This window comes from Melanotaenia boesemani, chromosome 12 (genome assembly GCF_017639745.1).
Source record: "Melanotaenia boesemani isolate fMelBoe1 chromosome 12, fMelBoe1.pri, whole genome shotgun sequence".
In the NCBI taxonomy this organism is placed as follows: domain Eukaryota; kingdom Metazoa; phylum Chordata; class Actinopteri; order Atheriniformes; family Melanotaeniidae; genus Melanotaenia; species Melanotaenia boesemani.
The window spans coordinates 27,859,848-27,872,445 of NC_055693.1; the positions used below are offsets into that span (position 1 = coordinate 27,859,848).

Here is a 12,598-nt window from a genome sequence, read left to right on the forward strand (position 1 = left end):
CCTTGACATCCTTTCTTCTTCTGTGGACTTGATGATGAACAGGATACCCTAAATTAGATGGAGCTTAGATAATAAAAGCAGTTTTAAAAAGTAACAAATGCCCCACAACACAGCTAAAACCAAGGTTATTATGATATGGCAGGTGTTATATAATAAAAATAATTAAATAAAATGTGGCTTGAGACCTCATAAGCGACATTACTGATGTAACTTTAGCTCGTCTTTTAATATTTGTTTTTATCTGAATAGGGTTTCCTATTACACAAAGCTGTTTAAGTCAAACAAAACAAAACAAACAAACAAAAAAAATGTAATCTGCACCTCTGAATCCAGATTAAACATCTCTATGAACAGTATTTAATATTTCAGTAGAGCTGAAGACTGGTTCTCTTATAGAAAACATATTGATCAGCTGCTCATATGTTTGACAGGCAGGAGCCCCGAGCTGCTCGAGTCATGCTGGGGAAGCCGTGCTGCCATGCCAATGAAAGAGAGGGGAGGGAGATTTACTGTATGGAGATCAATAGGGTGGTTTGCTGAAACTCATCAACAGAGCTTCCGAGAAGCACCATACATGGTAGATACATTAGATAAATACGTACATTAGATGGACAAACAGGAAGAGAGACGTGAATACAAACTGATGGATTTATCTTTTTTGCATGTTTCCAACAGAACTGAAAGCAAATTTGTGACTCATTACTGTGTAATTGAGCATTTGAAGTAAAAGTCATCAACTCTTTGCTATTTTCTCTTAAGTGTGATTATTTAACATCAAACTATTCAACTTCTCTGTAACAAAGAGCTGGTTGACATTTTCCCTCTGCTGATTACAGCTCATCAGGCGTCATCTGGAGGTGACATGAGGTGTTTAAAATAAGTTTTCTGTTATTGGCTGGAAGACGAATGAAAGAGCAGGCGGTGATTTTTTCTCTTTACACACTGCAGTTCTTATCAGCCAGTTAAAACACACCAAAACAACCCATGAAGCTGCCAGCTGACCTTATTTAAATTCCATCAACACAGCAAACAAAATAGGATTGTTAAGCTTTTATAAAGCCCTTGGCTTCAAAAGTAGTTTAAGGGACATAATTCAGTCATTAGAATTTAGGTCACTAAAACACTTTGGGCTTTTTGCAACAAAAATGATCAAATCTGCAAAAAAAATTCAAATAAAATTAAGATAAATGAATAAATGAATGTGGAAATAAACAGCAAAAAATGAAGGAAATTTGTGTTTGGTAGATTATTTCTTTGTTGTTACAAGGCTTCATGGCAATGAATCGTATTCTGTTGGAAAGCCTGTTTATTTTCCTTTTAAATTTGTTAGGAAAATATATCTGTGGGATGAGCAGCAGCATTTAATATGTGGATTCACTGATGAAAAACTTTCCAAATCTCCTCTGCCAATAGTTATTGGGTGATTGAAGCCTAATTAAATAAAACCTATTGGCAATTTAACAAGCTATTAATTTAACAAACAGGGAGTTCAGTATCAAGAAGAAGATCCATACACAGCCACAAAAGCCTGGCTCCTCGTCCGCATGAAGATCACCAACTTGATCACACTGCTGTGGGATGGCATCATGTTCTTCCACCAGCATTTGTCACAAGTCAGCCAATGTGGTTGTGTTGGTCACACTGATACCAACAGCAGGTCCCTCAAATGTTGTATGGGGTTGAGGTCAGGACTGCAGGCAGGCCATTCCATCTTATTCTGATAAACCCCACTCTGTGGGTGTGAGAGTTGTCATTAAGAAAAATAGAGTTCAGTCCTAGACTGAGGAGATATGGGATCACCGCTGGTTGCAGAATCTCATCTCTACATCTCTCTGCATTCAGATTGCCTCTAGTGATGGCAAGCCTTGTTTTTCCAGTGAGGAAGATGTCCCCACCATCACACTGCCATTATAAAAAGCTGTTACCCTATGGTGCAGCAATCAGTCCGGTATCTGCCCGTACAGAGCTTTTGACCTTACATTTTGACCCTTTGCTAACTTTAATAAAACATGGTACAAAAATAAAAGATTTTTCATATATTTATGTTTTTATTTCTAAATTAATACATTTTTAGTTTTTGTTTGTTTTGTTTTCTACTTGTCTTTTTTGTTGATTTTTCTTTTTCCGAATCTGTTTCCATTTCTTTTTCTTTTTTTTTTTAAATTCATTTTACAATAAATGAAATTATTCCTTCTTTCTTTTGTTAAGTCCATCGACAAGGCCTTACCATCAGGTTTTGAACTGGCCCGGTCTGGTAAGAGCCACAGCAGGGCCTCCTTGTGCTTTGAACCAATCGGGTTTGAGCAGGGCTTTTCTGCATCCTCTTAGGCTATGTCCACATGGCATCGAAGCCGGTTCAGGTGTGAAAACGGTGGCGAGAACTAGTAGAAAGGCTTCAACATCCCCACGACACCGCTGTAGTACATACTACAGGCTGTGGGGCTACTAAAGAGTAACAATCCAAAGCTAGAGCTTAATCAACTATGCCTGGTGTATAAGGGGGCGTCCCCACGACGCCGGATTGCAGTAAAAACGCGAAAGCATTTCAGCAAACCACCCTTTCATCCACACAAAGTCAGGGATTAGCCTCCATGAAACCGACCATGTCTGAAGCCAGGTACCAAAGTGGAGAAGTTTGAGTCCGCTACAGTCTGCAGTACTGTGCCGACCGCAAAGCCGCACAACTCGGGGATATGACGTCAATTTGATGAACGCGCGGCGATTCCCAATCCACCCTTCTCAAGGTTTTTATGCTTTATAGTCAAGCATTTTTTGAAGAAGATGCGCAACTTTTTTAGTAGTCCAAATAAATGTTTCTCCTTTGCTTCGCAGTGAATCCTCAGCTATGTTCTCTTCTCTGCTTCTGATGTGAACGTCCTGCAACACGCAGTGAGCCTTTATCTGCGCATGTGTTGCTTCTGCTCCTGTGTTTGTCTTTCTGTTGTTGCAGCCATGAGCAGTTCAGACCTGTACCATGAAGCTGACCTACTCAGCTTCAGTCATATACTTTATCAGATCAGAATCAGAAATACTTTATTAATCCCTTTGGAAATTCCTCAGGGAAATTTGTGAAAGTCCTGAGTGTTGACTGACAAGTTCAATAATCATTGAAGGCTGGATTATAGGTGAGAACAAGGATGATGTATCTAGACATATCAGGAGAGAAAGTTTCTTGCATGACTTCATTGTAAAGTGTGGTATGGGGATGTTTGTAAGAGATTGTGCATGGAAGAGAGAAGAGAGGTCAGCATGACAAGTCTGCCTCTGTCATGAAGGCCATGCAGACTTCCTGCCACGGCACTAAAAGTAGCCTTCTGTGCTCTAAGAGCCATTATCACAGAGCCTCTCACACTTGGACAATAAAGCCCTGTTTAACATGCTGTATGACTCCACAAGACAGAAAAAGGATATCTGACGTGCATTATGAATGTACATGGATAAAACACCGACAACGGAGAAAAGTTTCAGCTGTGACATCAGAGGAGCTCAGGTCTGTGCCACTCACTTCCTCTTGAACATAGTTCATCTTTCTGAGAGCCAGTCGGATCTGGCCTATGTCTGCTCGCTACTGACATAACAATTTAACAGATGTGTGTACGTGTGTCTATGGGTTCCCTGATTATTTTTAATACTGACCCACTAGTCTTAAAACATGTTACCAACCATGTGGACCTGGTGTCAGTAAGACCCATCAATCTGGAAGTTGTGTACATTTCCTTAAAGAAATATTCCTGAATTAAATCTAACTGTCCCTGAAAGTTGACACTTGCAGTCTGAGCTTGCGTGCCAGGAAAAAATCATTCCTCCCTTCAGTTTGCAGCAGGTGGGAAAGAGTGCGGAGTACACAGAGTTTGGGCTCCAGCTGTGAAATCAGTCAGTCATATAGCCAAAGCATCTGCTGAGGCTAAGTGAATAATCACAGCTTGGCTGTTCTTAACATGCGCAGATAGACACAGTCTGATGCATCCAAAAGCAAGAACTCTGATTTTATATGCCTTCTAGGACACAAAGGTGCTCCAGAGTTGAATTGAATTATATATGGCATCTATGTGTCAGTGAATATCAGTGCGAATGAGTCCAAAATAGGCAAAATGAAAAGTAATTTTTGCCTGAAATAATCTGATACGTCCAAGTTCTATTCCCTGAAAATCTTGGAGGATCATATTTTAGAATTATGCAGAAAGTTATCTGCTGTTATGGTTAAAACTTCTTTTTATTTCCAGTCAACATCAAACACTCCTGAAATTTTATTGGCTACCCCAATACTGGTTTGTAACTTGTCTAATTTATTGACATGGGAACTGCTTTTATCACTGTTTTTATTTATTATTAAATATAACTTGCTTTTATAATGATCCAGTTTTAGTCTATATCATTCTCCGGTCCTCAAGGGCCACAATCGTGCAGGTTTTCGATGTGTCCCTGCTCAAAAACCACCTGACTCAAATTAATGAGTAATTGTGCAAAACTTAATTGGCTAAAATCTCTGTATTACACATACTGGACATTTCAGTTAGTAATATTAATTGATTGGCCAACTCACACTACTATTTACTGTCTTGTCTTGGCCACCCCTTTAAAAAATTCCTGGATACACCACTGGGGCTATGTTATCATCTCTCCCTAACCCTCATTTACATTCAAACGAGGTCACAAAATGATAATGTCTACAGTTAATAATATTTCAGAGGCTCTTGTTAATCTTCCTGCGGATGACTCCTGGTTCTTGGCTCCTAATAAGCCAATTTTATATCCAGTTGCTAAAGCAGGAAACAAAGAAGATTAGAGCTCCATTCTCAGCAGGCAAAGAAGTGAAGGAATGTGGATGTGAGTTAAGTATAGAGTATAAAAAAAAATAAAAGGCTTTACTTCTGTACCTGTTTTGCGGAGCGGGAAGTCGTCTTTTGAGTCGTATGTGCCCAGCATTGGATGGTTGTACGCCAACAGTGCTGTTTGAGGAGGTGAGCTCTGGTCCAAAGAGCTATGTTGGGTTTTTCTGCAAAAATTAAAAATAATAATAATAATAATAATAATAATAATTTTCCAGTATCATCATCTGCAAAATGACTTCAGTTGTTTTTCTTTTTTTTTCCAGATAAGATCTGACTTCCTATGCAAAATACTTTCCAAGCTCACTCATTAACTACCGTACCTGGCTTTCCATACACCCCCACAGAAGAGGAAGGGAAAAAAACCAACTCCTCACTCCCTTTTAAAGGCCAACACTTTAAAAGATAAAGCAGAGTTTAACCAATAAGCTGAGTGGAAAGAAGAGGTAAAGAAGAGAAGGATGGCATGAAGCTAGTCTGTTTCCCTTTAAGACAACAGGGAGGTTGAGGTCTAAGTTTGAAACTTGGTTGAAAAAACACAGTGACAGAGATGGAGGATGACAAGAAGAATCCATGTATGGAAGAGCGAAAAGGACAACGGGAAATGATGATACAGATCCACAGGTTCCTCGCCTGCCTTAGAAGAAATATTTGACTGCTTAAAGCCTCTTCAAATATTGAAAGCGGAGGAGAGACGGCTTTCTTTTTTCTCTCTTCTCTGCCCACTTCAAACATAAATACACAGACACAGACAGCTCAAACAGAGCCAGCTGCCAATCACATACAACAAACACAGACAGACAAAAACCTAGCTGCTTCAACATTTTCTTGGTAGTTCAAACCCAGAGAATCTTAGGTTGATGCTGGAAACTTGATGTGCACACAAAAGCACATCAGTGACAGACACCCACACAGCAGGGGTTCATAACACCACATTGTTTGCTGTGTTTGCAGAGCCGTGAGGAGGAGAGACTTTTATGTTTGATATTTCTCCTAATGTTGCAGTTTTTTGCCTGATGAGACGATGACTCAGAGAGAGAAGTCTTTGACAAAAGACAAATAAAATAAATACATTTTGATAGCTCTGAAGAGTGTGGGACATGTATATAAAATTCCGTTTTCTTTCACACTTTTCTGACACTAAATAATACGCCCTAAAGAATCAACTGGAAGGCAAGAACGAGATCTAAGCCATCAATGAAATGATAAAGAGTTATTGATATTAGTGATATGACAAGAAAACTCGAGGACAAAACAACAAAGATCAAGCGATAAATCAGGAAGATGGGCCCCAGTGATGAACTCCTAACTAAATGCTTCAGACAGCAAAAACCTAATGAGGTAGAGGAGGAGCCATCGTGGAAGAATGAGACACGGGGGCCATACATGGGGGTTTTTAAACCAAACTAGTTCAATCACTGGTCTGGAGAAAGAATCTGACTTAAAACCAGTTCTTCCTGTTTCAACCACCAAAGCACTGATAAGCTAGTGCTACGCTGATGTCTTACAAAGAGACATGTGATATTAAGAAATTAATTTGGTGGGAAAATTAGTCAAACATTGTAATCTGTTATATAAAATAAGATATACAGTAAGATAAAAGATAAACCGTCTCCTTGCTCTGTGTTCCTTAACAGAAATGGAGGGGACACTGGAGGGAGGCTCAAACATGTATTGCTGGAAAAAAAAGAAAAGATTAAATGACATGGGTCTATAGTGATTCCCTAGATGTGGAAAACTAAACCAGATCCAACTTAAAACTTGCTCTAACATCAGTACTAAACCAGTACTAGAAATGCTTAGTTTGAAAAGGAACAATAAAGCTCAATAAGCAAGTGGCTGGAAAAAAGTATAGGAACATCTGTGCCAAATTTAGGTTGGAGGTCCCTCAGTCAAAGTGAGACATTCCTCACCAAGTGGTGGAGAAAGACAGATCCAATTCCCCGTAGAGCTTCCAGAACTGATGATGGCTTACCACGTTAACATCGGTGTGGTTGATAAAGTATAAAACGGAAGTAACAGAAACATCCAGAGGACGAGGAACAGGAAACGCTCTAACAGTTCCAAGGGCTGAAAGAGGAAGTTAAAGAGATGCAACAGTGGAGCTATTGGCCATGTGACCCCCAAACTGGGAGAGTGGCTCAACCAGATTCCAGGAATACCGTCAGAGATATTTGTCAAGAGGAGTGTGGTCCTAGGAACAGCTAGGTCACCACATAGACTGTATATGCACATTTATTATGTTCTAAAGGTTAAAGATGTCCATCGCAACATGTCAGCCAAAAGAAGCTTAAAGCTTGTGCTATCCATGACTTCAAATTTGGTGTCTACCTTTCCAGGTGTGACACATAACTGAATATCTGGTGCATAATTATCAGGTAAAAGTTAAAGTAGTGTCTAAAATGCACCAGCAGCTGGGTAATCTTACCCTCTAGTAAGTTCTCAGCTCTGTGAAGTGGGACAACTTTAATATGCCTTGCTGGTGATAAGATGGCGACTTAGCAGTAAGATGACCCTTCATGTTACATTTCAAGTGATAAGATATTCTGAAGTGGTGGCTGGTGACACTCACCCATACCAGTAGCGCGGGTCACTGGGCAGACAGTGGTTTAAGTTTCGCTGAGCCAGGGCTTTCTTCTTGTTCAGGACAAATTCCTGCAGTCGCATCTTTACCTCTGTACTGGCCACTGCACCTGCAGAGCCAAACAAAGAGCAGGAGAGCAGAAAGCGAAGGTGAGCACAAACCAAACAACCCTTTTTAACCCTATTTCCCCTTGTACTGCATTTCTGTGGAGGTTTGTGACTCTGAACATCCTATGAATTTCATCAACAGTGTGATCTGTAATACTAACATAAAGATAACAATATCCATCCCACTTTGACAGATAATAGGTGTCTAACAGCTGTAAACAGAGAGCTCAATCTTGCATCAGAGTTTCACTGAAATTCCTCAGAGACGGCAGGAAAGCTATGTAATTTGACTCAGAGAAACACATCAGGAGTTACAGTCCGATCCTGCTTTCTCCTCAGTTAACACCCTCATTTCACAGCTATCCAAACAAAATGTCCAGGGAGGGACTGGGGCAAAGAGGAAAGGAACAGAAATGAAATGAGAGAAGAAATTATCCTGGGAAAAAAAAAAAAAAAAAAAAAAAACATACTGTGGACGTGTGTTTTTATTCAAATAAGACAGCAGGAGTAACACGTGATGCGTCGGGCTTGAGAGAGGAAGTGGTAAATTCACTGTGCAAAAGTGACAAGACCTAATATATGCTCACTAAATCATGGTGTAGCCGGAAGTGCTGACATCCCAATATGTGTGCTTTGCCACTGAAGCAAATTGGCTTTTATGGGACTGCCTTCTGTGCAATTTAGTGCTGTACTTAACAAAGCTGCCCCTCTTTACAAACCAATGCTCCTTCCATCAACATTAGACTGTGTTCTCATGTTGCCCAATGCACAATACCTGAGAAAAAAGCAATTATAAATCTATAAACTACCATATAGTCAAGAAATAAGGGCCACAAAACAGGTGGCTTCATCAAATCTCATTAATGCATCAAAGAGTTTAAGTACAGTAAAAGCACTCTGCAGTCAGATCATCATGACTTCTGGCAGTGCTTAGACTGAGTACAACTTTACTTTTGTAGGTTTGGCCTTGTTAGCTGCTGAGATCTGGGAGTGATATTAAAAACATTCCCAGGACACATGGCTTTATTTGGAATGGGAAACTGAGAAGGACAGAAATTCTTCCTGCACAAAACAGTCCAGTGTTAAAATTTCCAGTCCCACCTTCTTGCTCTGACTGTTTCAGGACCTCCACACATTACCTGGTGAGTACAGTTTTATCAAAACAAATGTATAGATTGCCAAAACAAGAAAAATAAAGCTATATTGGGAATGAAATTGACCTTTAGACTGGTTTAACTTTATTGGTGTAATTTTCCCCCCCTCAATCGATATAACAGTAGGAAACAAAAAGAAACTGTAAAACCAAGGACACGTGTGCCTCCTCAGAGTCTGGCTCCTCTAACCTTGTCTTGGCCGTCTCATTGTGATACTCCCTGTGGTGAATGTGTGAGGTCAGGCTGCTCTGACTGCTGTGCCTTAACTACAGGTGCTGCGAAAAAGAGGTTGGAGGGGCCAAGTCCCCCTGACACCTGCTGGGATAATATGACAGTGGTGCAGTGCAGGTGCAACAGATGTTAGCAGCATACAGAAGATGACTGTACACTCAGAGCGCATTATTGACACTTGTGAATCAGGAGCAAACATAACCTCTAAAAAGGGACAAATGTGGAAAAAATAAATTGAAAAACGTGGGCATACATTTGATATTAGGGTGTCTGAAGTTCATGCCAACTCAATAATTTCCAGAAATAATACCAAAGAAGTGTTTGGTTAGTTTTACAGTGAGGTGGGTTAGCAGTTTAAGCTAATGTGAGCTCTTAGGCCAGTCTGGCAGCCATGTGCTCCGGAGCTTAGTGCATGCTAACTAGTCGATATTAGCATCTTCAACAAAAATACTTGCTGATACTGTTACAAGTAAGGGGATCGCAACCCACTGCTCCTAGCAACTAGGATGGGTTAAATGCAGAGAAAGAGTTTTCCAGCTGGGATTAATAAAGTAGAATAAAAATATATATATTTTTTGTTTTCTGCCCAACCTAACCCCACCACAGACACAGGAATTTGTGTGACAACTGTTTTGAGTTGTTAGTCAGAGAATAGTAAAGGGACTGTACTTATATAATGCTTTTCCATTCAGCTTGATTACAAAAGAGCTTTACACTACCTGTCACATTCTCACACACACACACATCGGGAGGCAACATGGGGTTTAGCGTCTTGCCCAAGGACACTTCAACATGTAGTCTGGGAAAGCCTAAATTCGATCCACCAACCTTCCGGCTGGAAGATAACTGCTCTCCCTCCTGAGCAACAGCCATCCCCCTCAGCTCGAGCCACTGTTGTGCTAACACTTAGCATTAGCATTATGTCTGCAATTTGGTGTTTTCCTCATTAGAAAATCCTGCTAGCAAAACAGCAACATGCCTAATATGCAGGGCTGAAGTTTCCAGAGGCAGCACGAATGTTGCCAGATTTACCATCAGCAACCTTATAAAGCATTTGGGTTGCCATCACGTGAAAGAGAATGAGGAGTTTGGTGCCTTAAAGGAAAAGCGCAACTGAACGTAGCAACAACAACAAGCTAGTAACTTTCAACTGGACGGCCAAACTGGTGAGTGATCCAAGGTTGCTGGGCATTTGTCCGAACACCACTTGACTGCTCGGACGGCCTTGTCTAAGTGGACTACTAGCACCTGCTCACTCAGCTGGACCCAGTCCCAATGGCTAGAGGCTAGCGCCAGCTTGTTTAGCCTGGAAAGTGGCTGCCAGCTAGCATTGTCTTGTGGCTCATGCTAGCTTCCCTTTTCATGTATTCCTCATGCTCATAAATCTTTCACTCTGCAGAAGCTTACACTTCTATAATGGTCACTGTGGATAATGTGCACCAAGATTTTACCATGCAAAGAAATCTAGTAATAATGACACTACAGAGGCCAGGTTGCAGAAAAAAAAATTGTGGAAGAAAGCTTGCAACTAATGACATTCTGTACATTTTTTTTTATCTTTGGGGAATGCTGAAGGTGATAACACTGAAGAAACCTTCGAGGGCAGGTAACTGAGTCTACTCATTAAAAAGGGTCATAATATGTCCTTTAACAATTTTTAGCCAGATAAATTTACTTTGCTCTTTGTACATTGAAATGGTGCCCTTTAGTTTGTTATCAGAAATATAGAGTACCTTCATGATACCATGTTGTTTACTCTTTGGTTTTCATCAGTTGCTACTTACTCTCTTGTCCCCTCTCCTTGTTTTTGAGCTGTTGGAGTTTTTGCTCCCGCTGCTGCTTCTCCAGCTGCTGCTCATGACGTTGCTGCTCCATCTTTCTATGATGCTCCAGCAGCTCTTGTTGATGCTTGAGTGCCAGCAAATCCTGTTGGTGCTGGTAGAGGGAAAGATAAATGAAGAAAAAAAAACTGTAAATATAGCTGAATAGAATTAAAAGTACAGCAAAGTTTGGGTGCAATAATGCTAAACGAGTACAACACAGCTACATTCAGTTTACACTGACAGTTCCTGCTAGCTGTGTGATATTAACAGAGAGATTTGTGTACAACCCCCCGTTTACTGTTTACTGTGGCCAAGGTTCCCATGGAGATAAGAAAGCAGGAAAATACTGCCACCAGATCCAATTACACCACCACACCCATTTAATGCACACATGTATTTGTTTCCTCTTGCCCTTCACAATGTGCTGAGTATTGTTGTAGCTGTATCCAAGGAGGAACTCTAAGTCTCCACCACTCACACACAGACACACCTTCGCTAGCTCCTCCCATGCTACCACCTCACCTTAATGTGTTCCTGCAGCTGGGCTTCATGTTGCCGGGACAGCTGTTCATGTTGCCTCTGAAACTCTGCAATCAGTAGCTGCCTCTGGAGCTGCTGCTTGTGTTTGAGAGCCACAAGCTCCTGCTGCAGGTGCTGCTCCTGCTGGTCTGTTGGGGGGTTAGAAAACAGTCACATGGAGGGCCTAGAATGGGGATTGCATTTGTGGGAAATAGTTGGGATGCAATAAACAGACATCACTACTTACTTATAACAGGTGCGCGGCCTGCCTCGGATGATGCAGGACAAGCTGTGGAGGGGGCTGGATTGGGGTGGGGCTGGGAAACCAGGCCAAAGGGAGGCTGCTGGTGGTGGTGATGGGGGTGGTCCACTACACGAAGGTCCATGGGAAGGATGGTTGTGGTGGTGGGCACCTGCGAAGGCAGCGCTGCTGTGCTCACGTCCACTAAAAGAAAAACGAATCCATCATGAGATCATTTATAGATGATCCATTTACAGTCAAGTTCTGAACATACAGCACTGAACAAAACTCTTAAACCACCCATCATTTCTTTATATATTACTTGGAAAACACTAAATAAATATATACATTACTCAAAAAAAAAAAAAAAAAGAACTTTTTGGTGCTACACAGATATTATATCATGAATGTATGGTATTTAAGAAGAATCATACAACAGTAATTTCTTCATCTCAAACTATTTATCGAAATATAAGCTAGCAACAGCGGTGGGTAAACCACATCATAAAATGTCAATATCTCAATAACTCGTCATGTGTTAGGTCTGGCCTTGGTCTGATGATGTTAAAATGAGAACAGTATAATAAAAAAAATACTGTTTAAATACAGGTTGTCATGGAACCAGAACATTTAGTGGTTGATTCATGGTTCAGACATACTTTTTTGTGTGTGTGTTAATCACCTTTTCAGAGAACAGCATGTTGTTGCAAGTACATAAACACTGAAAGTTGGACACATGCAAGCAAAAGTGTCATCAATTTTAGTTCACCTGTAAAGGTTAGTGTGCATTTTAGGTACACTCTGCCATCACAGAAAAAGTCGAACATTACTAACTTATTGCATGTAGTGTAATTAGAAACGCACTATTTAAGGCAAAAACAGAGTTTGTAGAATTTAATCAAACTTAAAAATATTGTATTTGGTCTGACCGCCTTTAATCTTCACCACAGTCTTAACCCCCTTAGACAAAGCTTCTTTCTTTTTCTTTTCTTTTTTAATTAAAGAGTATTCAGAAACAGTTATCCAGAATTCTTGAAGGACTTTCCAAAGTTTTTCTTTGGATGCTTTCTGCCTTTGTTCTGTTCTTTGTCAAGATGATCCCACACTGCT

At 40.5% G+C, this 12,598-nt stretch overlaps 1 protein-coding gene across 6 annotated transcripts in view; it reads right to left on the reverse strand.

The window, feature by feature from the left end:
• Positions 1 to 12,598, reverse strand: part of hdac4 (histone deacetylase 4) — a 145,831-nt gene that overhangs the window by 46,021 nt on the left and 87,212 nt on the right. For all 6 annotated transcript variants that reach the window (XM_042000818.1, XM_042000816.1, XM_042000819.1 and 3 more), the window contains 5 exons: positions 11,495 to 11,692; positions 11,251 to 11,396; positions 10,690 to 10,840; positions 7,402 to 7,522; positions 4,878 to 4,996 (listed from right to left, as the gene is read on the reverse strand). In XM_042000818.1, the coding sequence (XP_041856752.1) occupies positions 4,878 to 4,996; positions 7,402 to 7,522; positions 10,690 to 10,840; positions 11,251 to 11,396; positions 11,495 to 11,692 (735 nt within the window). The remainder of the gene's footprint in view (positions 1 to 4,877; positions 4,997 to 7,401; positions 7,523 to 10,689; positions 10,841 to 11,250; positions 11,397 to 11,494; positions 11,693 to 12,598) is intronic.